This window comes from Xiphophorus couchianus, chromosome 22 (genome assembly GCF_001444195.1).
Source record: "Xiphophorus couchianus chromosome 22, X_couchianus-1.0, whole genome shotgun sequence".
Taxonomy (NCBI): Eukaryota; Metazoa; Chordata; class Actinopteri; order Cyprinodontiformes; family Poeciliidae; genus Xiphophorus; species Xiphophorus couchianus.
In genome coordinates, this window is record NC_040249.1 from 16313316 (window position 1) to 16336472 (window position 23157).

A 23157-nucleotide genomic window follows, 5' to 3' on the forward strand; every position below is an offset into this window, starting at 1 on the left:
ACCGTTAGCTTCAGCTTCTGGGACCAACAAATCTGAATTTATACTAAATGAAAATACCAAGAGAGTGATGTAACATATTAAGTGCACATAACCTCTTCGCCGAATCTCCCTTTAAAATCCTGAACTATCCATTTAAAATTGCTGTCTTTATTAGTGCAGCACATTTTCTCCACTGATGTAAACGGCAGTAACAACACAGCCTTAGATATATTTTCTTGCAGTTACACACTGACTCACACACACACAAAACCATTAACAGACTGTGGTCTCAGAGATGACTTGGCCCTTTGAAGACAAAAAAAAAAACCTCAACTAAGAGGATGAGGGGAATCTATATGTTCTGAAAAACCCTCTTTTAAGACGAGGACACACGCAGAGAGCTGGACCAGAGAGCAGCCAATCAGGAGCTGACACAGTCTCCGATCTCCGGTCCTCACTGTTATGGCTTTTACAACGTGTGTATGTGTGTGTGTACCGACTTAGGGGTAAAAGTGGTTGCTCTGGATCTGGCTGGATCCCCCGCAGAGAATCCAGATCCTATTGGTCACGACGCTCCGAGTGCCACTAAGATCTTTAAGTGAAAATTCCAGTGCTAACTCACTTTTTCCTCCCAGCGGCCGAGTAGGTCTGCCAGTATTAGACACACAAACGGTACCTCTTCATAACGGGACATGGGTCTGCTTTGCAAGAACTGCAGTGGGTGTATGCAAGCATGTGTGGGAGGCTGCTGTCTTCTTAACATTCGATGTCACCAAGCTTGGTTTAGCATATGAATCGTCGGGAGAATCAGACATTTTCAGCTCAAACAAGTTTAACTTGCATGAATTGTTGGGCAATAGTGACACACCTTTTGAAAACAGATAAAAGGAAGCAGCGCTCCTGGTGAAGTTGTGAAGGCGTGTGTGTGTGTGTGTGTGTTCTCTTGCTGTCCCTCTTTACCCCACACAAAGGGGGCAGAAAAAGCCCTTTGGAGTGTCCTATTCATCTAAAGTACAATGGAACCCCACAGAGGTTTTCTTCATGCCTCCATGTCGGCTCCTCCCAATCTGCCCCACAGGGCGTGATGGAAGGGAAGGGGGTACCCAGTCCTGCTGGCAGAGCAGAAACTCAACTCCCATCTGTCACTGAAACTATCCATCCATCCAACAACTGGGATGGTGATTACTAGATGACAAACAGGTGAATCTAATTAACAACAGGGTGCAGGAGGAAAACTGCATTAAATGAATATACCAGGAAAAAGTAACTAAACAGAGAATGAATAAAAATACAAGAAGACCTCAGTCAATCAAACCAGAGCCTAAACAACATGTCTTTGACTTAAAGTGCAAAACAAAAAGAGACAAAAGAAACCAAAAGCAAACTAAAGTTCCAATGACACTGAAAAACAAACTGTTTAAAAACTACTTTTTGAAAGTCACAAGGTGGGATGCAAAGTCTTTATAAAATAACTAAAAAAAATTAGAGGGTATTTATGGAAATGATCTGAAGTCTACGTGATTAAACAGGACCAACTTTCACATGTAAGGCAGTTGATGAACGACCCCAAAAAAGGTAAGGAAAACATTATTTTAGCATAATCTGGATTACTGCAGAGGCATTTAGGCTGAGCACTCCACATGCACTGTGCATTCCTCCATCATTTACATGGATATGGTCAGACCCCGGACACACTATCATAGCTCCATGTCTGAACCTGTGGAGTATTCAAAATGCAGTGAGTTTTGATTATAGATTTTTGGCCAGCTAATACAGGCTTATTTTACTCCCAGTTTTACTCATTTTCATACATAATTCTTTTGTGAGTACTATGATAATGTGAAACTGTGTTATTCTTACAAAATATTATCATACTCTGACAATCTAATACTGACTCAAACCTGGGACACATTTTAGGAGTTCCTCTAGTCTGAGATAAACAAGACAGTTAAACCAAAATGATTAAATCAATATAAATACTTTAATTTACTATCTCTGCAGAAGAAACAATGGCTTGTGTTTGAAGCTATATCCCAGTCACGGCAGTATCAGCTCAAAGTCTTTCTTCAACTACAACAGTAATTTCACTTTGCACTCTTCATAGTCAGCTCCCTCTCCCATTTACCTTGTTGTTTTGCTCTCTTACAGAGCCCTTTGCTGTTTGCTGCAGATTTATAGCGTCGTCTAACATGCACCATATTGGCAAAGCATTAAACATGTCTGCTCTTAATACTGCAAGCTCTTTCCATCGATAAGAGCCTTAATAAAAACATCCTCTTGGTAGATTTGTGTGTCTCTTTTCACTTTCAACCCCCCACCTCCCTTCTCAACAATATCTTTCTTTTTAACTACTGTTTCTCCTGATGTTGCTAGCAATAACTTCGTTTCTGTGCACATTGAATGCGTTTCCATTTTTTTCCCCTCCTTCCCATCTTAGTACCACTGAGTCTGGCCTGTGCCAGAGGTTTAATGATGCTTGAATGCTACTGGTACAGAGTTTTCTTCTTCAGCCTTTTCCCTATAAAGAATATTTAAAAGCCTTCCCCTGAGATTAGCCTTTCAATGTCTTTCTCACAGACACGCTTCTCTTCCTGTTCCTCTTTTTTTTGCCAAATTTGCCTAAAGATGGAAAACATCATCCTAAATAAAATTTTTGTTATTCAGCTCAGGGGCATCATCTTTAATAGCTCCAAGCTGCAATTGGTCCTCTTGCTCAGATGACACAGTTTATAAATGTGGACTAGGACTTTAAAAATCCTTCACCACCTCCTGTAGCCATCCGTGTCAGTTACTCTAAGGAGAACTCAGCAGCGGCTCCCCTCCAACCTCTTTCTCTTTAGCCATCTCAGATTTCAAGAATTTGAGCATCATAAGCACATTTTAAATATTAAAAAAGACCACTTTGCACATATGAATAATACAGCAGAGAGGGCAGGGGCTGGCCAGCCTTCCCATCCCCTGCCGCCTGACGGCCATAAAACTAATGCACTGCCTCAGGACGGAATGCGGCCCGGCTTGGTGTGCAAGCAGAACTGGTCCGCGGATCTGGCCTGGTTCGCAGAGAGCTGCTTATCCGCGCTACCAACCACCTGTTCAAACCTCTGCGGATGCAACGGCCCGACAGCACTTTTGTTATGACTACATGTTTCAGACACACTCGAATCTAATCTGACATCTCAATCTGTTGAGTGTCTTTGAAGCCAAATCTACTTAGGTGTCTGCTCAAGGTAAGCTTTGTTGTCACATTCCTTCCTTCCCGTGAATGTAAACCACACGCTCTAGCAGTCTGAAAGTTGCAGAAGTCTCCTGACCCCTCCACAGAGCAAGGGCACAAATATTTCAGAAGCCTTTAACACGCTGGCATGTAATATTAGAGAACAAGATTCTCCAGAGGCTTCAAGCGTTGTTCGCGGGGAAGAAGATTTCAAAACTTGACACAAATGAGAAATCAAGTTGAATTTCTCTTTCAATGCCTGACATGTTGTGCTTCTTGATGCTCAACTCCCGACTGCCCATTTAAATCACACTCACTCCCCTGCTGTCTTACAGTCTGGACACTTCCACCTGCTTCATCCTTTACCTGCTGGGAAGAGAAGCACCAGAAATTCAGCTGCTAGTCAGAATAATCTGATTTTCAGCCTGATTAGTCCTGACCTGATCAGAGACTAAGTTGCAGTGAAAACACCATGGTTACTGAATGCAACAGGATATTCAAAAGAAAACAGTATTTTCTAAAACATGTGAAGACCTGACTGTGGTTCATTGAGGCTGTGAGAGAGCAAGAGAAAGCAAGACTTTCGTCAGATAAGGATTTTCCAATTCTTGATGTTATTATTTTTAAATTCTGACTTTTATTTTGGCACATGTTGGATTTTTGAATCTTGGCATCCTTAGAAAATCTTAAGATTTCAGGTCACTGAGACGCTAAAGACCATTTAAAATGTCAGCTTCTGGATAATTTTGCTTTTTGTTTTAGAACGGTTTGGCAGATGGGAGTTCTTTAAATGCTGATCTTTTACCTTCCTATATTAGGCTGTGGAAGAGCGAGAACAAGCTAGCGCTACTAAATACTAATAAAAATGATAAAAACAGTGAAAGAACTGAATAAAGTAAATAATTACTGAACATTACTGAAAAATTTAATCATCTAAACTAAACAAAGCTCACAAGTTTGCCTCTGATTGGTGCTGCTGGGAATCTATTCATCTTAAAGACACCAACTTTGTATAAACATCCCTTTCTTCTTTCAATTTTCCAATTATATTGAAACCTTGAATGGAACAGTACACGCCCATACACACACACACACACACGCCTACGCGCACGCCCCCGCACGCACGCTGCAAAAACAGTGGATATCAGGGTAGTAACTCGAGACAAGTGTTCCTGGCAACACTGTAATTAATGTATATGTCAACACAGGGAAAAAAAGCTCTAAAGTAAAAAGCTCAGCAGATCCACAAAATGGTGAGAAACTGAGACAGGATCGTGGGGGGATGATGCAGCAGAGGAAAGGTTTACCCACAATGGGAGAGAAGATAAATGCAATCCGTCCATCCCATCATGACTACCATAAATATATCTCTCGCTTCCTCTCTCCCAGACAGAAACTTTACTGGTGCACACTATGCTATTGTCTCCTTCACCCCCCCCCCCCCCCCCCCCCCCCCCCCCCCCCTCCTTCTACATGTGCTCTAAGCTTGGAACAGCATGAGATTCCCATGGTATGATAAAGCATATTTACACAAAGTTTTAATAATAAAATGAGTGACTTAGTTGCTTTTATTTAGGATAGACAACATTATTCCTGCTGCTGCTAGAGTCCTATAATATATTACCATGACATATTACAGTTATAATACGATGACTTTAACTTTTGTTTTAACATTCATTCACAAATAAAAACATAAACTCTCTTAATTGAGCTATTTTTGTTGCACTCTTGCTCAAACTATTAAACTTTTGTGTTGTTTATGTCTTTACAAGGTTTAACAAACTGATCTCTGATGACTATCTACAGATGAATGTTTAACAGAGCTTGCTCTCAGCTTGCCAAGTTAAGTTTCAAAACAAATGGGCTGTAATAAAAGCCCATAATGTGAGGTGGTCTTTTAGTTTTCACGTCACTGGCCATGTTTTTTAATGTATGCCATGGCTTTCTTTTCAGACAGCTGACCGACAGTGCACTGCAACAGGTAAAGGAGGGGGACGTACTACTGGAGGAACTGGCACTTCCTCCAGTTTTTATGGAGATTTTATATATCTGGAAGGACATGGTGCAATTTTTTTTTAGCATATTTGAAATCATAGCTTTTTTAAACTGTGGTATGCCATACCAGTAACCACCCCATGCCTAATCTGGTTCTCTAATCGGAATTCCCTGCAGTCCTACAATATTTTTTTTTATCAACAATTCTCATGAAAGGATTTCAGAATGGCTAACAACTTTAATAAACCTAAGCTGCTTTTCTGCCCTGCTTCAGGGAATAACAGACCCACAAGGACCTTGGGAGCTATTGGTAGCAGAAGTGGTAGTGGTGCTGCTGATGAGCCGGGATATCTTATTGGCCTTTAAAAAATGATGAACATCTTGGGAGACTGTATACATTTCTACAAAAGATTACTACTATAACAGCAAAAAAAAAAAAAAGAGGATCAGATTTATTTCTCAGAGCCGTCTAAGATTTTGCCCCCAAAGCACGCTGCATTGTTCTTTTTTTAGCCAACTGTACGCCAAGCTTAATCCACAATCCACTAAACCCTCTGATTTCTGCCTTGTTTTTCAATCTGGTCGGACAAAGGGAGGGGAGGATGATTCTATACTTGGCTACAAACAGGCTAAACCAAAATGAGATTTAAAGAGTCATTACTATGACGTTGGAGTCTCAAAGTGTTAAATTGACATAGGAATCACCAAACTTATCATACTAGAGGTTGTGACAAACACCAACGCATCCAAACATCCAATTTAAAAGATTACAGGTCAGACTGCTTGGGAACTCTATGAAAAACGGAAAAATGAAACTTTTGAACTGTTAACAAATGTTGCATTTATTTATACAAACTGCAATTTTCTCAAGTCAATTCTAACTTTAATTTCTAAATAGGAAAACAAGTGAAGAAGATTTGAAACCTGCTATTTATAACCTTCATTTAAAAAACATGTTTTTCAGTTCTGTTTTCAGGTTTCATATATTTTTTAAGCTATTGTAGCACATTAAAAAAATTGCAACATATTTTGCAGTCTAAAAAATATTTGAACAATTCAGGGATGGGCTGATCACCAGTATCAAGATTTTAAAAATTGTTATGTTCACAGACGTGCTAAAATGTTCAGCCACATTGATCCAACCATTTAAATTGATGAGATGTCAGGAAAAGTGCCTGAATGTTCCCTTCCTATTACCCGCCTGCTGTCACACTTCCGGACAGCTGGCTGAAAGAAGCTATCTACACTTTACAAATATCAAATTGTTGTAAATTATTTAGCTTTCCAAAATAAAAATATGTTAAAAAGAAAGCAAGTAAGACAAAAGAAGCTGTGGTGTGAAAACTGAATCCAACATGATGGTGGCAACATCATACTATGTGAATGCCGCCCAACACTTTGAATAAATAAACATCTTATTAAACTACAGTTGGAAAGCTTTGCGAAGTATTTAAGTTAAGCAGCCAGTTGTGTTTATTCAACATTTTTGTTAAACATTAAAATGAAAAAAATATTAAATAATAATTATAATGACATTATTACAATATTTAAAATATTTTAGAGGCAGTGACAAGAGAAGTTGCCCTTAAGATGTAAAAAAAGCAATTAAAGCAATTTTCTGTGTATATACTGTCATGTTGTAGTATTTTTACACAAAGTTATCATAGTGTGAGAACTTTACACCAGTCCATGTCACTCATTTATAAATCCCAGTCTGTCCCTTCCTCAGTCTGAGCTACTCTGAATGCAACTTTCAAACATAATGAAAAATACATTGAAGAAGCATAAATAGTTTACAGTGATAACTTCAGCATTTCATAAGCAGGTTCCCAGGAAATGTAGCAACCCGTGCTTGAAAAGATCTATATTTTATTGAGGATGAGAAAGTTTGTCAAGTGTCATTTCATTTCACATGGCTTTTTCTTTGCCTTTTCCTCTGTGGAGAGGCCAGGAAGGCATGGAGCAAAACCTTAATTACTCCCTGCGCACCGGGGGACTTTGATTTTTCCGCTCCAAGAAGAAAAGAGAGCTCTGAGCTCAGGTTTACTGTAACACTGAGACTTTGCTGTGTGGAAAAGAAAGAAGACGCTCGTCAGCAGGAGGTCCCAGACCCCCGCGCTGCTTTCCCCCTTCATAGACAACACTCTGGGGTTTAGAGGTAACCTGGATGACTCTGATTTAAATTCTTCAAACTGATTAAAATGCTCGCTTTGTGAGCACAGCTGGTTGCTGTGCGTGCGTTTCGCCATGTGAGTTGAAACTTACCCGTGTCAGACGCCACAAATCCACAGACCAGGAGAAGAACCAAAGGACCGGCAATTTGGTCACACTGCATCCGAAGAGGGCGCATCTTTTTCGGCTGCGCCTCCGCACCGAGGGGGGCTCCTGTCCTGCACGGTCGTTGCCCACAGGATGAGGCTGGCTTGAACGCCCTCGAGTTCATCAACTGAACAAAAACGCGAGTTAATCTTTTTCCTTTGGTTTAAAAAGCATCCATCGCCAAAACTTTTAATTCCGTTCGCATTAAAAGTTTGTGTTTAGAGATTTCACGATGTTTAAAGGCAAGATCTGTCAGGTTGACCTGGTTCCCAGCCCTAAGCGCACAAATGCACCGAGAGTCACCAAAAACTTTGACGCATCGCTGCGTTGGACGGAGAAATTAAACGAAAGCGAGTCCAGTTCTGCGCCCAAAAAAAGAGAAAAGAAAAGAAAAAGAAGAAAAAAAGAAGCGCAAAAGATAAAACGCTGACAGGTTGCAGCAAAAAATAATAACCCAAAGACTTTACTCCCGAGTTTGTCCACCGGACCCCGGCGCGCCGCGTCTCCTCTCGTCCCGGTCAGCAAAGGTGTAAACATGAACACGGGGAGCAACGAAAAGCCTCGCAGTGCCAACCCCCGGTCTACCAGTCCCCGCCTGGCCAATCACATGTCATCATCATCCTCCTCCTCTCAGACTGAGGGCTGAACAAGTGAAGGTGCACTGTAGTAGCAGGAGAGGAGGAAATAAGATAAGGAGAGAGAGAGAACGAAAGAGAGAAAGAGAGAGGGAAATAGAGAAAACATGGAGTGAGAATGCGCAGATAGATTTAAATGCGCAGATCTATCTATCTATCTATCTATCTATCTATCTATCTATCTATCTATCTATCTATCTATCTATCTATCTATCTATCTATCTATCTATCTATCTATCTATCTATCTATCTATCTATCTATCTATCTATCTATCTATCTATCTGTCTGTCTGTCTGTCTGTCTGTCTGTCCAGCAGCCCACGTTTTTGACTTTGAGAGTGGGATATTTCCTGTCAATCCAAGCGTGGGTCATATTTTACTCTCAGTGGCCACAAGAGAGCACCCTCTCATAAATGAGACCATCTGCAGTGGAGACCAGAGGTGACTTGATCTCCAGCACTGCCACGCTTCTCTGCGGAAGTCGTTTTTCTATAAGGCTGCGTCTAAAAGTGGCTCCACACAGAGTACAGAGGACGGAGAAGAAAAGAGCATCGTCTGTCATAGTGATGGCTCTTTTTGTCCTTTGTCCTATTTTTTTTCGAATTTATTTTATTTAATTAATCATGACAAAAATTTTGTTTCAATGGATTTTATGCAAAACACCAACCAGAAGTTGTTCAAATTTGTACATGTATTTCAGGTTTTTTTGTTTCTCAAATACAAATCCTAAATGTTGTCATATTTGTTTTCAGCCTCCTTTTGTCTGATGCCCCTAAATAAAATCCAGTGCAGTCTGCTGCTCTCAAAAGTAATCAGATTTAGTGAATATAGTCAGAGTCAGGTAGAAACTAGTTACATTTACTTGAGTAACTTTTTGAAAAACAAAACTTTTAGTCGTTTGGTAACACTTTTTTTTTTGAAGCGGTGTGCTTGAGACTGACATTATACTGTCATAAACATGACATAACATCTGTTGTGAACATGAAAGAGTCTTTATGTCATTCAGTAAATAATGACACTTTTAATGCAAAGCTGACTCTTTTAATTGACTTTTAATGTAAGTTTTAATGCAACTTTGCATAAAAAAGTCATTATTTGCCAAATAATGCCAAGTTAACACTTTTAATGCAAATTTGGATTAAAAGAGTCATTACTTACCAAAAGACACTTATTCATGAAAACTCCGTCATGTTCATGATAGTGTAATGTCATGTTTATGACAGTGTAATGCCAGTCTTATGCACACCCCTTCAAATAAAGTGTTAACATAGTTTTATTGCTGTACTTTTTTACTTTTAATTAAACAAATTTATTACTGATCTTACTTGAGGAAGCAATCTGAACACTATACCCAGAGTCATTTCATTGGATGAAAAAAACAAACATGTTTTAACCTGAAATGCATGAGACACAGAGACACACACACAGTTGATGTTAAAGTGAGACATCTTGTTCCTACACAAGTTTTATTATTCTTATGTTTTTTTCTATTCTACATTAAACGGAAATACAGTAAGCATTATATCACTGGAAGAACTATAACCTGTTTTAACACACATATATACATTACCTCGTGTAAGTATTAGTTTCTTACAGTAAGTTTTAAAATCAGCTTTTGGAAAAAGCTTTTTTTATTGGTCTACATTTGTTATTTTGTAATTATGTTACTTATTTGCATTGATTTTTTTAAATATTATTTTTGTTCTTAAAATACCAGAATTTACACATAACTATACTTTTGTCTGCCTGATGACGTCATTTAGTTTTAAAACAAACATTGACACTCTAATACAAAGGTATTTCAAAGAATACTTTTGTACTCTTACTTGAGTAATTTCTTGGACGGCTACTTTTACTTCTACTTAAATTATATCTTTGGCTACTTTCCACCTCTAAACAGAGTCCTGCTGTGTGTAATCTATCTCAGTCTAAATCCAGCTGCTCTCTGAAGGCCTCAGTGATTTCTTGGAGAACATTAACAGCATCTGTTGAAACCTACAAATTGTTTGTTCATTTATTATTCTAAAAGGTTTTCATTTTATCTAGAGAAGCGGTGAGTGACAGAGAGATGCTTACAGTGAATGTAGGAGCAACATCATGTGTCAGTGTGAAATAGAGTTTGCAGGTTGTGTCTCAAACTAATTTCACTCGCAGAGCTGCAAATTTGGTTTTTGTTTGCGTGTCTGTGCAAGCCACAGTTTGTGATTATGTTTTCTTCCACCTTTCATCTTTGGTTAGTATTTTTGTTTCGCCTTTAGCTGTAAACATTAAGTCTACATATCTGGTACGTGCAGTCTGGAAATATTACAATAAAATTGAGTTTTTGTAAAAATTTGTTTCGTAGCTCATTTTTATCTTTTATGCTTCAGGGTTCTCCATATATTTCTATTCATTTCATTTGTTTCAAAGAAAGCTGATCTGGAGTATTTATTTATATATAAGTTCTTTGATTAAAATCAAATATATTTTAAAATACAGACTTCTGCTTTTAGCCACTTCTCCAGCTTTAACATAAATCCATCATCCTTGATTTTTTTCCAACATGCACATTTAACACAAGTAGACCGCATGTGACACTTCCTAAGTATTATTTATCACATTAATAAATAAACACCATTTTTAGTATGGTACTTGTGTTCAATGCAAACACATAAACTGCAGAGTGGAGAAGGTTAAGCAAAGTTTAACTTGCTGCACTTTTAAGCTGCCATTTCTATCGATTTTCTTGAAATTTCTAGATTTAATTTACTGTAAATTCACTTTTTAAAATAAATATTGGAGCAGATTTTGAAATGGAGTTTATTTATTTATTTATTTTTAAATCAATTAGACTTTAAAAATGAAGTTTGAAGTTTTGTTTTCTGAGTTATAAGCATCAAAAACTCTCCTGGGTGAAGCAGAATTTGGTTCTAACCTCGACTTTGCTCTGATTTGGCATAATAGGATGAAGGTTTGGGGAAGTTTAATGGAAAAACACCTAACAAATGTCCACAAAAACAGCATGTGAGGAAACTAAGAACCAATTTCTGAACTCTTGTTACAGTTAGGCTTGAAATGCTCTCAACTCTAAAGGGAAATTTATAACTTTCAGCTCATATTTATGTCATTTATTGACACAAAACAGCAGATTGAAGTTTTATGAGCAGCCAAAATAACAAACGCTCTGTCTGTTGGCACTGACAATAATATATAGAGCAAGAGTTGCTTGACAATACAGTGTTTTATTTTTAAGCCTCATCATCTGCCTGTGACTCATCACACTTTGGGGGGAAAGAAACTCCTCTGTCAATTTTATGTTTCTGAATTTTGTGACACTTCGCCTACCTCGACCAGGTTGGCCGAGATGTCAGTGGTTCTGGAGCTCTAATTAAACCACAAACATTTTGTAGCCCCACTTATTACCACATAATGATGAAGCTGAACTTGCTATAAGTCACAATTTTCCGCTGCCCTTTGTAAAGCCTAACCAATGATATAAGTCAAGGACATTGAATGGAGCGGTGGAGAGAAAGGCTGAGGAAGAGGAGAGGCGTAATCGAGTGGGATGGAGCTCATATGAGGTGCACCACACAGAGGAAGACACAATAAGAAAGCTCGGCCTATTATTAAGGCATAATAGGTTACCCAGCAAGTCTGTTTGGCACCACTGACTCTCTGCTGCTTTGTGTTGCAGGCTTGACATAAAAAGGATCAAATTCCCTATCTCTGTAAAACGTAGGAGGGGGGGGCTCTAAAAATAGGAGACGTGTTCTAGAAGTTTTTGTGGAGATAATTGAATATTATTTTCAGGAATGATTAAGTTGACCTATCCGGTAGACTAATTATTTCTTGCAGGCCAGAGCAGAACTTGTTTAATAGATGTTGGTAGCAGTGAATAAGGGAAAATAAAGCAGCCAATCTCCGAGCTGTCTGCTGACCAAGAACACGGTATCCGTGGAAAAATGAATAATGCCCGTCATTAGAGTTTAACTTGAGGAATGGGCGTGAATTTATCTTATTTTTTTCCCCCTGGTGATGTCTTGAGTTTGTATGGAAGCTGGTGTCCTACTTCCTACTTCCTTTCCCTCAGTGGTCCCCAGGTTCGTGCACATTTACGCAGGTCAGGTTTCTGCTCTGCAATTTCCCATGCTTTTCTTTCTTTAGAAAATATTAGATTATAATAGCCTCACTTCAAAACTTTCATAGGAACTTCTACAGTCTGTTCACATGCGTTACATTTATATTAAAATGATATTCATTTGATCATGTGTTCATTTATCAATTTTGTGCACAATTGCATTAGTCAAGCTTTGATTCAATTTTTCTATTACAGGAGTTGGTCAACTGATCCAAAGTGAATTATAGTCAGTATAGCAGCGAAACTACAACATTATATAGCTTTATTTTATTTAATATTAAAAGTCATACCTTTGTATTGTGTTGATTCAGTAGAGATATTTATTTAAAGCATTTATTTCTGTTATTTTTTCCAGTTTATGTAGCATTAAGCTTCTGTGTGTGAAATAAACAAACTTTTTAATGAATACAGCTGTAAATCTTTTAAAACACACAGGCTAATATTTTCAAGCCTGTATTTCTCTTATGATGGTTTTCCACTTATAACTGTACAAAACAACAATTAATTTCTTAGAAATGTTATATCATAGGGGCTGCACAGTGGCGCAGTTGGTAGCACTGTTGCCTTGCAGCAAGAAGGTCCTGGGTTCGATTCCTGGCCGGGGTCTTTCTGCATGGAGTTTGCATGTTCTCCCTGTGCATGTGTGGGTTCTCTCCGGGTACTCCGGCTTCCTCCCACAGTCCAAAAACATGACTGTTAGGTTAATTGGTCTATCTAAATTCTCCCTAGGGGTGTGTGTTGTGTGTGAATGGTTGTTTGTCCTGTATGTCTCTGTGTTGCCCTGCGACAGACTGGCGACCTGTCCAGGGTGACCCCGCCTCTCGCCTGCAACGTAGCTGGAGATAGGCACCAGCAACCCTCCCGACCCCATTAGGGACAAGGGTGAACAGAAAGTGGATGGATGGATGTTATATCATACCAATAAAAAATTTTAGGTGTTTGAAGGTCGTTATTTTCAAAAGATGCTTTTAATCTGGCAAACAATCCGTATTGGAATGGATGTACGCCTTAATTGAATACTATGACTGTCAATAACAAAATTGTTACAAAAGTCTTGCAACATCAGATGCAGGATCATCAGACGTCAGAATATAAAGTTAATTGTTTGAGATTCTAGAAACAGGCTTTCTTGTTCCTTTGTTCACCATAAGATGCGTGATGATAATAAATTGAAGAAAGGCAGTCTCTTCCTTTACCTTTGACCATGATGATACATTTCAATTAGCAACAATTTTCTCAATATCAGTTCTCATTACTTAGTGGCTGCTTCTAAGAGCAAAATTTCATTTTAAAAAGAAAAAGAATAATCTCCAAGAAGAGTTAGAAATAAATATAGGAACTAACCTTCGTCAACTTACTCATAGGAATCTCTTTTTATTTACCCTCACTTTTGATGCAGTGCACTTTATAGGCATTTTACATGATTGTCCAACATAAGATAATGCAAAAATAATTTATGGTTTTCAATATTTTTAAAAAATAAAATGAATTTTGTTGTTTGTATTTTGCCTCTTTTACTTGGAAACTCCAAAATAAAACCTAACCATCTCCTTGCATAAGTCACCTTATTAGTCAGCCTGTAGTTTAATCTCAGTTTGAATCTACAGTATGTTCAGTGAAGGCCTCACAGGTTTTCTTAGAGAACATTAGAGAACAAAAATGAGTCTGACATTTACCATTTTAATCCGCATGCATAATCTTACGTGTGGTTGAAAACAAACTACACATCACCAAGTACATACTGTTTCCGTAGTGACACATGGAGATGGCAGTGTTAAGCTGTGGGGATGCCTTCCTTCAGCAGGAACAGGGAAGCAGGCCAGAGTTGATTGGTGGGTTGATGGAGCTAAATACATGAAAAGCTTGCAAGAATTTCTGCCAGAGGCTGTAAAAAGTACTGGGTCAGAGATTCGCTTCTTAGCAGAAACATCACTAAACATGCAGCCAGAGCTACAGTCAGATGTTTAAGATCAAAGCAAAGGTTACTGTATTATGTTTTTATGCTGTTGAGCACTTTGAACTGTCTTGCTGCTGATATGGGCTATAAGAATAAATTTGACTTCAAAGAACTAAATCCGATCGAGAATCTGTGGCACCACTTTAAATGTGATGCTCACAAATACTCCTTGTTGAAATCTGACTGAGCTTAAGCTATTTTGCAAAAAATTAGAAAAGAAATGTATGTGCTCTTTAGATGAGCAAAGCCAGTGCAGACAAACCTCAAAGGACTTTTACTGCTGTAAATGTATCAAACAGCCCTCTACCTAGCAAACAGAGATGAAACCATAATCAAATATACTTGTAGTTGTAAGATGACAAAACATGAAAATGTTCAAGATGAGTGAATACTTTTGAAATATTTTTAAACAGTTAAAGTTCATCCTTTTCTCTGACCTTACTTCAACTACATAGTCATTCACTTCAACAACTAACATAAAAAGTAAAGTATTTAAAACATTTTTTTGATTAAAAGCTAAACATTTTTTTCTCCAGGCATTTGTTCCTCTGTTGTTGTGTCTAATGGGTTTTTGTAACCATGAATTTTCTGCTACAACACAGCAGACTCACAGCAGTGCTATTTCTGACTCGCAGCTGTATTGTGTTGCAAGAACTTAATTCTTTTCCTAGCTGTGTTTCTTCACTGCTCCTGTCCTGAAATCAGCAGGGGACTTGGTCCATTTGCAGCATGTGAAGAGAAGATAGTCTGTCTTCTTCTGCAATGCATGTTCCTGTTGGCTGCAGACTGCAGACTGTTGTAAATAATTTTACTCAAGCATAAGCCTGACTCACATAAAGGAGCAATAGCACCAGGATTATTTCCATTATGCTGAAAACCAGTTCAGAACAGTGCGCATTAAAGCAAACCACAACTTTCTTTTTTTTAATTGATGTACAGCCAATGCTCTGCACTGTTGCAAAGAGAAAATACTGATTTTGTTTTTGAAACATAGAATCATAAATGCCAACAGATTAGACTGATCGTCACTGAAAAAAACTCACAATTCTCTCTAAAAAATGAGTGACTCAAAATTGTACTTTGTGCCTCCTCAATAATATGCAGTGTTTATTTTAAATTATTAAATAGCTCAAAGCCAAAACATAAGAATGTGTTGTCTGAATATAGCTGTAAAGCTTGATAATGGTTGAACAGTTGCATAAAATCAAAATCTTTATATCTAATAATTCAAAAATTCAATTTCATACATTTTCTATTTGCACAGTGAGGTTTAAAATATTATATTCTCACTTTCAGGTTCCTTCTGTTGTCGCCAGTTTCAGATCAAACTAATTATATCAGACAAATTTAACTAGATTAAACCAGCTGCACCCAATGTCAAATTATTATAATCCTCCTTGTTGAATCATGAATTAACTGTGATTTACAGAAATTTTTGGTTCAGCCTTACTAGTTATACTCATGATAGATAACTGCCTGACATGTGCAATCAAGAAATCCTTTAAATAAAACCTGACTCAGAGCATGATGTAGGTAAAAAGATCTTACAAAGCTGTTTCTAAGGCTTTGACACTATAGTGAACTACAGAGAACTACAGAGTCCCAAAATACAGAGGTGAACCTTTTATGGATCAACAAAACATTTTGGAACAGAGGAGTAGCTGCCAATAGTATTCTGCTTCACTCCTTAAATTAACCCTTGTAGGAAGGAAAGTCTTTCAAAATTACCTCTAACGTGGAGCTTTCTGACAATTTCACAAAGTTTAAATGTTTTATCCAGGTTTTAGACTGTAACCATTTTCATACAATCAAAGATTATTGCTCTTTTGGTTTGAATTTACTGTTTTCTGCTCCAATCTGAATACTATGGGCACTGACATCTTCTCATTTCTGTAAATATACAAGAATAACTAACTTTTAATGTTATTTTTACAAACATTTCTACTGATTTCTTCAGTGGAACTGCAAAATAACATACTAACAGGGTGTAGTTGACCTGCCGTGGGTTGCTGTGCACCTGTTACAGACACTCCTGCAAGCAGTAAGGTATTGAGGAGAAGTTGTTTTCTTCTCCTCGATTTCAGGTCTAGGAGTTTCAGGTCTAGGAGTTGAAGACCTCTGTTACAAAGTGACCTTATGAGAAGACGTTTGGGTGGGTGGCGGTGTGTAAGAGTGTTCACTGTCCGTACTGCTTTATATGACGATGTACAAGCTACTTCTCTCTCTGGTGGTGCTGGCATGGCTACATTGGTACCTTCTCTCTGATCAAAGGAGATAGAATTGATTGTGTGGTGAGTGAGTGAAGTCATCAGCAATTTTTGTGGCTTTTTAGGTAAGTCTGTTGTTGTGAGGGAAGGGAGTTGGTGACTAATGATCTTTTCTGCTGCCCTCACCTTCCACTAGAGATGTTTTTGGTTTCTAATGGCGCAGTTATCAAGCCACACTGTTACGCAGTTGGCTAAACCCAATGTTGCCACCATAAGAGGAGGTTAAGATTGGGACTGAAGCTTTTCCTCTTTTTAGTTTTTGAAAAATAGAGATTTTGTTAGGTCATTTTTAGTCAGTGACTATTTACATGGACAGCCCTTGAGTCCAAACACTGTAAATAGCCCAGTAGAGAATAAGAGTAAGGAGTGATTAAATTCCAGGGATAAAGGTTCAAGGTAACTTCATGATAGCACAAGCTTTGGTAAATAAAAATAAACACAACCCATAAACACTTGAATTTTATGATGGCTTTAGAGTTAATGTTAAAAGACAAACAATAATTACATGAACATTATCAAGGGCAAAAGAAACTACATTCATAACCACTTATTAGTACTGAACCATATCTGCACTTAAGTCATGTAAATATTCAGATTAGAACCTTTTTACATATGAACCTTGTTTATATAATCTACTCATGCGTCAATATAAGCTTTCAGAGCTATGAGGTGGATCCACATCTGTGACACCTTATGAAACTTTGAAAAATTTGTTTACTAAAGCAAAACAAATGCAAAGCCCAGGGAGACTATGTTAAGGTTTGCTGGCTTGTGTATGGCTGCATCTGCTTGTGTGTCTGTGCTTGCCTTTGAGAAGACGACTGAACAAACGTGTGCATGTGTCACCATCATTGTGCATTGACTTCACCTGTCCTCCAGCTCTGTAATCCCTGGGTACACCTGGGCCTTTTGGGCTTCAGGGCTTTTAGCAGATTGCATGTGTCAGACTTAGGACAATTACATTGATTGTTGCCCTAGAAACTCTGCTGTGCCTCTGCTGCTGAGGGAAATAGTAAAAAAAAAAAAAAAAAAAACTTAATAAAAAAACTTAATAACATTTAAGGTGACAGAACAATGCTGAAAATAAGTGAGCCTGTCTGCATGTTGCTTTTAATATCACATCTACCTCCGGTAGGCTGTTCAGCACATTGATTTACAAACGAAAATAGATTCATATAGTGAAAGGTCAGTTCTCCGTCTAACTTTTGAATTTGTTTTTTTTTTTTAGTTCGAAACTTTAGAGAGCTGATTTTATTGTGAGCTTAGGTAATAATGTTCACAGAACTCTATAACATTGGAAACAGATTTAGGTAAAAGCAGTATGAAAACTTGTCTCGATCCGGTCTTATATGAACGGTTCAGGCTTGTGGTGTAATAGTGTAGGGGTATATTTTGGACACACATCAAATTTGTCTAATGGCTTCACAGACAGTCTTCCCAAATATTGTTGACAACAATTTCTATCCCTTTAAAACAATGTTGTAGTCAGGAGTGGCGGTAGTGCAGGGGTAAAGCATGTGATCCATATAAGGAAGTTTGGTCCTCAACATGGCTTTCACAAGAACGTGTACCGGCCCACTGACCTTTGCTGCATGTCTTCCTCCTCTGTCACAACCTGCTTTCCTGTCACTCCACTATGAAATAAAGGCCACTAGAGCTTGAAAAAATCCTTTAAAAATAAATAAATAAATAAAATAAACCTGCCAAACGTGTAGGGGGCAGTGTGGTGTAAAGCTAAAATATGTCAGTCAAAAAGATTGCTTCAAAACATCTATTACATTCTTGTATGAATTAAACCTGGAGCCAAGAGATTTATTTGTGTGGACAGATATAGAGGTTGAGCTACTTAGAATATAAAGTTATAGGGAATCGGGAATCATGTCAAAGCCGGTATGGGGATATATCAGCGTATTATTTGTCGCAGTCTGTGCGAAATCCAAAATTTCAATTTTATCAAGTTTCAATTAAGTTTATTTGTATAGCACATTTCAGCAACAAGTGTCTTTCCCTATGTAATGTTTAATAACTTTTTGAATGTAAGGTCTAGGTCAGTGGCTTTATGGTCTGAACCTGATATATAACTTCATTATTGTCTCCAGTACTGAATAGAATCGCTCTTAACAGCAGCGTTTATATTCTGGAGTCATAACATCTGAGCTAATCTCTGATGGACGTCTTGTTGTTTGTTTCTGAATATTGGGGCAGAAGTGTGAAAAGACCCTGAAGACACATAAACTGATTCATTTCTTCAGCAGGTTAAAATTAAACATGCAGCTTGGGTACACTGGTTGCACGTTAACTGTCTGTGTATGACACACTGGTCTACAATGAACCTAAAATTACAGTTCCTGTTAATGCCACCAAATACTGATGCACTCTTGTGAGATTCTAGAATCTCACAAGATTCTGTTTACACAGCGCGAGTTGTTAGAAACGGAAACATAAAGATGTGCGCCAGTGCTGTAAATGTGTTGTTTTGATGGGGCGAGACTCCCGGCTGCAGAGAAGAGTAGGTGTGAATGCTAATTAAACTTAACATCTGTCAGATTCAGAGGCTCCACCAGACATCAAACCCACAGTCAAATAATCAGCTACCAGATTATTAATGTTACATCAAGCCAAATTCATTCTGTATATTGATGACCGGGGGAGGACGTTCTTCCTGAAACATACCCGTAGCTCCGTCTCAGTGCGGAGGAGTTTCTTACTCACTGTGGGCCTCTGTCAAGTAACGCCTCGGTTTATTAGGTCTGATATGAACTATAAACCCAAAATTTGTTTATGTTCAGGGGCATCAGGGCATTGTTGAGTGATAATTTCACAAGGGAAACATTATGTACACTTCATAATATTGTCTACTCAGCACACAGAGCGGTCTAGTCCAGACTGGTTTTTATGTGAGAGAAGGGCTTTAGGACGCTGCACATCAGAGTGTCATCTCTGAGAGTACCATTACGGCTTCATTGCCAGTATGCACTTTAGTGTCTGAGTTGTGTTGCGTCTGTGTTTGCATTTGTGTGGATTAATGACCACTGGCATAAGCAGTGCCACAGACTAGTGTTTTACACAAACAACAACTGGTTTTGTGATGGCGTGGGGAACGCCTCGGGGCGGAAACATGACTTTTGCTGTCCTCTGTTTCTCGCTCTATATCCCTGTCTCTTCATCATCCGCCTCTCTTGCTCACCTGTGCCACCTCACTAATGATTGCTCAGCGGCTGCGAGTCTACCATGCATCATTTACCAGGGCTCTAGAGGCAGCAACGGGGAGCCGTAAAGGAAGTAAGGCAAGAAAGAGAAATAGAAATATTCTCTCTTAATTCAGATATAGGAAGATGAAAACGATTGTTATCCAGAAAGAGGTTCTGAGAAGAAAGAGAGAGGATGAGAGATGTGCAGCCATAAGTAGACAAGCGTTTGTCACAGAAGCAGAAGAGAAGGTGAGAGAAGACTGGAGGGGACCAAGAAACCCATTTTATTAATCACAGCCTTTATCTGGTGGGAAACATAGACAGCTCTGGATGAAAATAAAACTTTTGTCTGTGTGTCAGCGAAGAGCAAGTGCTTATATATAGAAAACATAACTACCCCGTCTTGCAAGAGTATTCACATCCTTTTTTTCCACATTTTGTCACGTTAAAACTAAAACTTTTATTGTGTTTTATAGGGATTTAGGAGATAAATCCATACATATTTTTATTCTGCCAAGTAAAAATCTGAAAAAGTTTAAGATGTTTGTATATTTCCGTAAATCTCAGTATAAATACACCTGTCCTGTAAACGCCTAAGAGATTTGCTGGAGAACATTGATGAATAAACAGCATTGTGAAGACCAGGGAGCACAGACATGATAGACAAGAAGTAGCTGAGAGGTTTAAAGCAGGATTAGGTTTTCTAACAGTATCCCACGCTCAAAGATCTCATGCAGCATTGTTCAACTGAACACCATAGAAAAAGGATGGCATAGCTGAAATACCCAGCAAACTGAAAGACCAGGCAGTTATCAAAGAAACAGTCAAGAGGACCACTGTAACTCTGGAGGAGCTGATAAAACCCTGAGCTCATCTGAAAAAAATGTTAACAGGGCAGCTATTAGTTGTATGCTCTCTTTTGAAAATGAAAATAGTCATTGTGTGAAGAATGGATTCCCACTAGTCATTGCAGTTTATGGACCACAACTGACTGTGAACAGCTGAAATATGCAAATATTTAAAACTCCTATAAAAATGTTTATTATTGGGCATGCCGTGGTGGCGAAGGGGATAGCGCGACCCATATTTGGAGTCCTTGAGTCCTCGACACGGCCGTCGAGGGTTCGACTCCCGGACCCGATGATATTTGCCGCATGTCTTTCCCCCTTTCCTGTCGGCCTACTGTCATATAAGGGACACTAGAGCCCACAAAAGACCCGCTGGAGGGGTCTACAAAAGTCTGTAAATAGGTGATTTTTCCGTGAATTATGTGGAGTTGTGTTCCAAAAAAATGGAAGAGGTGAATGAGTGAGTATTGAACCATGAATTGCCTGGTCTGAACATGAACTGGTAGACACTGTTACTAATGGTGACTACCTCCAGGCTCTGGCCAGGAGAAAAGTTGGTTACCAAGAAGACTGAATGTGAACCAGTAGATGGACGTTACCACTGATCGAGGAGTTCCACTGACTTTCTGGGCAATGTCATCAGAGTGTTAAATGAAAGAGATAAATTCAAAAGCAGGAATGGGTTTCTTAGGAGTTTCTCTGCTTATTGACCAGTTCAGCAGCTGATTTCTAAGGATACTAAATGTGGGCTGAAAAAAAGACATTACATTCCTCTGTGTCCATCACCAAAGAGTAAAAACCCAACGCACAAATAGATTTTGAGGACTACTGATGTCCACTGACCAGTGGTTGGTTACTATGGAGACTGAATGTGGACTTGTAGCTTTATGTCACTGCTGACTGAGTTATTTCCCAACTTCTCCTGTGTGTTGCAATAAAGAGTTAAAACCTGAAGCACCAGCAGACATCTTGAGCACGACTTGTGTTCACGGGGCTGTGCAGTTAACCTGGAGGCTGAACACAAACTGGTGAAATCATGTTAAAGTATTCTTAATCAAAGAGTTGCACTGTGTTTCCTTTGTGTGATGCATCAAACATAGTGGTAATGGATGTCTCAGGGACTACATCCACCTTTCTGAAAATACAGCAGTTTGTTTCCATGGAGACTCAGGATGCAGGCTGACCAACGAGTCACACTGATTTTTTAGGCAAGTTTCCCTGCTGCTTGAGCATCAAGAGATGTCACAGATGCTGCTCCCCTCCCAGATAGTCTTTGATCTCCAACATCTAAAGGGAAATATCTTCTCATATTTATCATACTGGACAATGGTAACACTATTTTTATTCTTTTTATATTTTTGATGCAAATAAAATGGACAGAAAGAACTGTTCATAAAGTTATCGTTGGATGTTTTAATGCAACAACTGACTTTTGCCTGGCACATTTCTGTCTTTAAGCTGTCACACCAAACAAACTACAGTCGGCCTTCACAATGCAATATGTGGTGAGAAAAACAGGAAATTCCAAGTCTGCTCACAACCACCACAAGTTGTTTTTCTTCTATCAGAGACATGATGCAATGTTTAATTCGCCACATATGCGTTACAGGCCCTGACAAGATCCGGTGCCATCCCACGATATGACACAACACAGCGGGATGGCATCATGAGCTTACAGCACATTTCCTGCCTTTCACAAAGAATTATTATTACTATGTTGCTTTTCAGGCATTAAAAACGGAATAAAAAGTCAAAAACGCTCAGTGCCAGTTTTTTCACATTCCTCGTACAAGATGAACAGACTGTATCATTAGGTGTCTGAGTCGACAGCCAATCAGGATTGTAATGATGGGCTAGATTTGCCAGACAGCACAGATAACACACACGCTGACCCTGCAGTACCGCCATCCAGCGGTCATCTTATTAGGCTATAAAAAGCTCAGGTGTAGGCGTGCTCTGTTTGCCTGCTGGTGGCCTCCCCAACACACCAATTTCCGTTCATTTCTGGAGGAGGGAGCGGTGGGTAGAGGTATACAGGGAGAATGAACAATATGAAAAACATGGATAGAAAGAAAATAATAGCAATCTCTCAGCAGAAAACTTTTGTTTGCAACATATGCAGTGCAATAGGTTGTTTGCTTCTAAATGAAAATCTATAAAGAAATCATATTCTCTAAGCATCATAACAAAGATGTGATTAGTTCATTACAAGATTATATTACATGACTCCACATTTACTTTAATATTTATATCCAGGCTGCCAAAATGTGTTTCTGTACATGGATGCAAATCCCTTATGTTCAAAGTCAAATCCATGCAAAACATCCAGGCAGGAGACAAAGAAACCTCAAACCAGGATGAATCTGTGCTGTGTGGAGGTCACGATATTGTGCTGATCAAGTGGGTGTTATAAACAGTGAAAAACCTAGGTTTTTTTGTGACACTAGCAAGCTTTAACAAGTGATTTATGACGATAGATTTATTTTAAATACTTCATTACTTCATTTCTGTGAAATATGACTCTTGCAAAGATAAAATACAAACGGCAGGGTTATTGGCTCCCAAATGGAGAAGGCAAAGTGCAGAAATTGCTATGCAATGCAATTCAGGGGCTTTTATTCCAGGACTGAATTAT

At 38.6% G+C, this 23157-nt stretch overlaps 1 protein-coding gene across 2 annotated transcripts in view; it reads right to left on the minus strand.

Annotated features, from left to right (window-relative positions):
• unc5b (unc-5 netrin receptor B) overlaps window positions 1–8162 on the minus strand; it is a 72309-nt gene extending 64147 nt beyond the window's left edge. For both annotated transcript variants that reach the window (XM_028006082.1, XM_028006081.1), the window contains exon 1: window positions 7454–8162. In XM_028006082.1, coding sequence (XP_027861883.1) covers window positions 7454–7631 — 178 coding nt within the window. In that variant the 5' untranslated portion in view covers window positions 7632–8162. The remainder of the gene's footprint in view (window positions 1–7453) is intronic.
• Between the last annotated feature and the right edge of the window lie 14995 nt (window positions 8163–23157).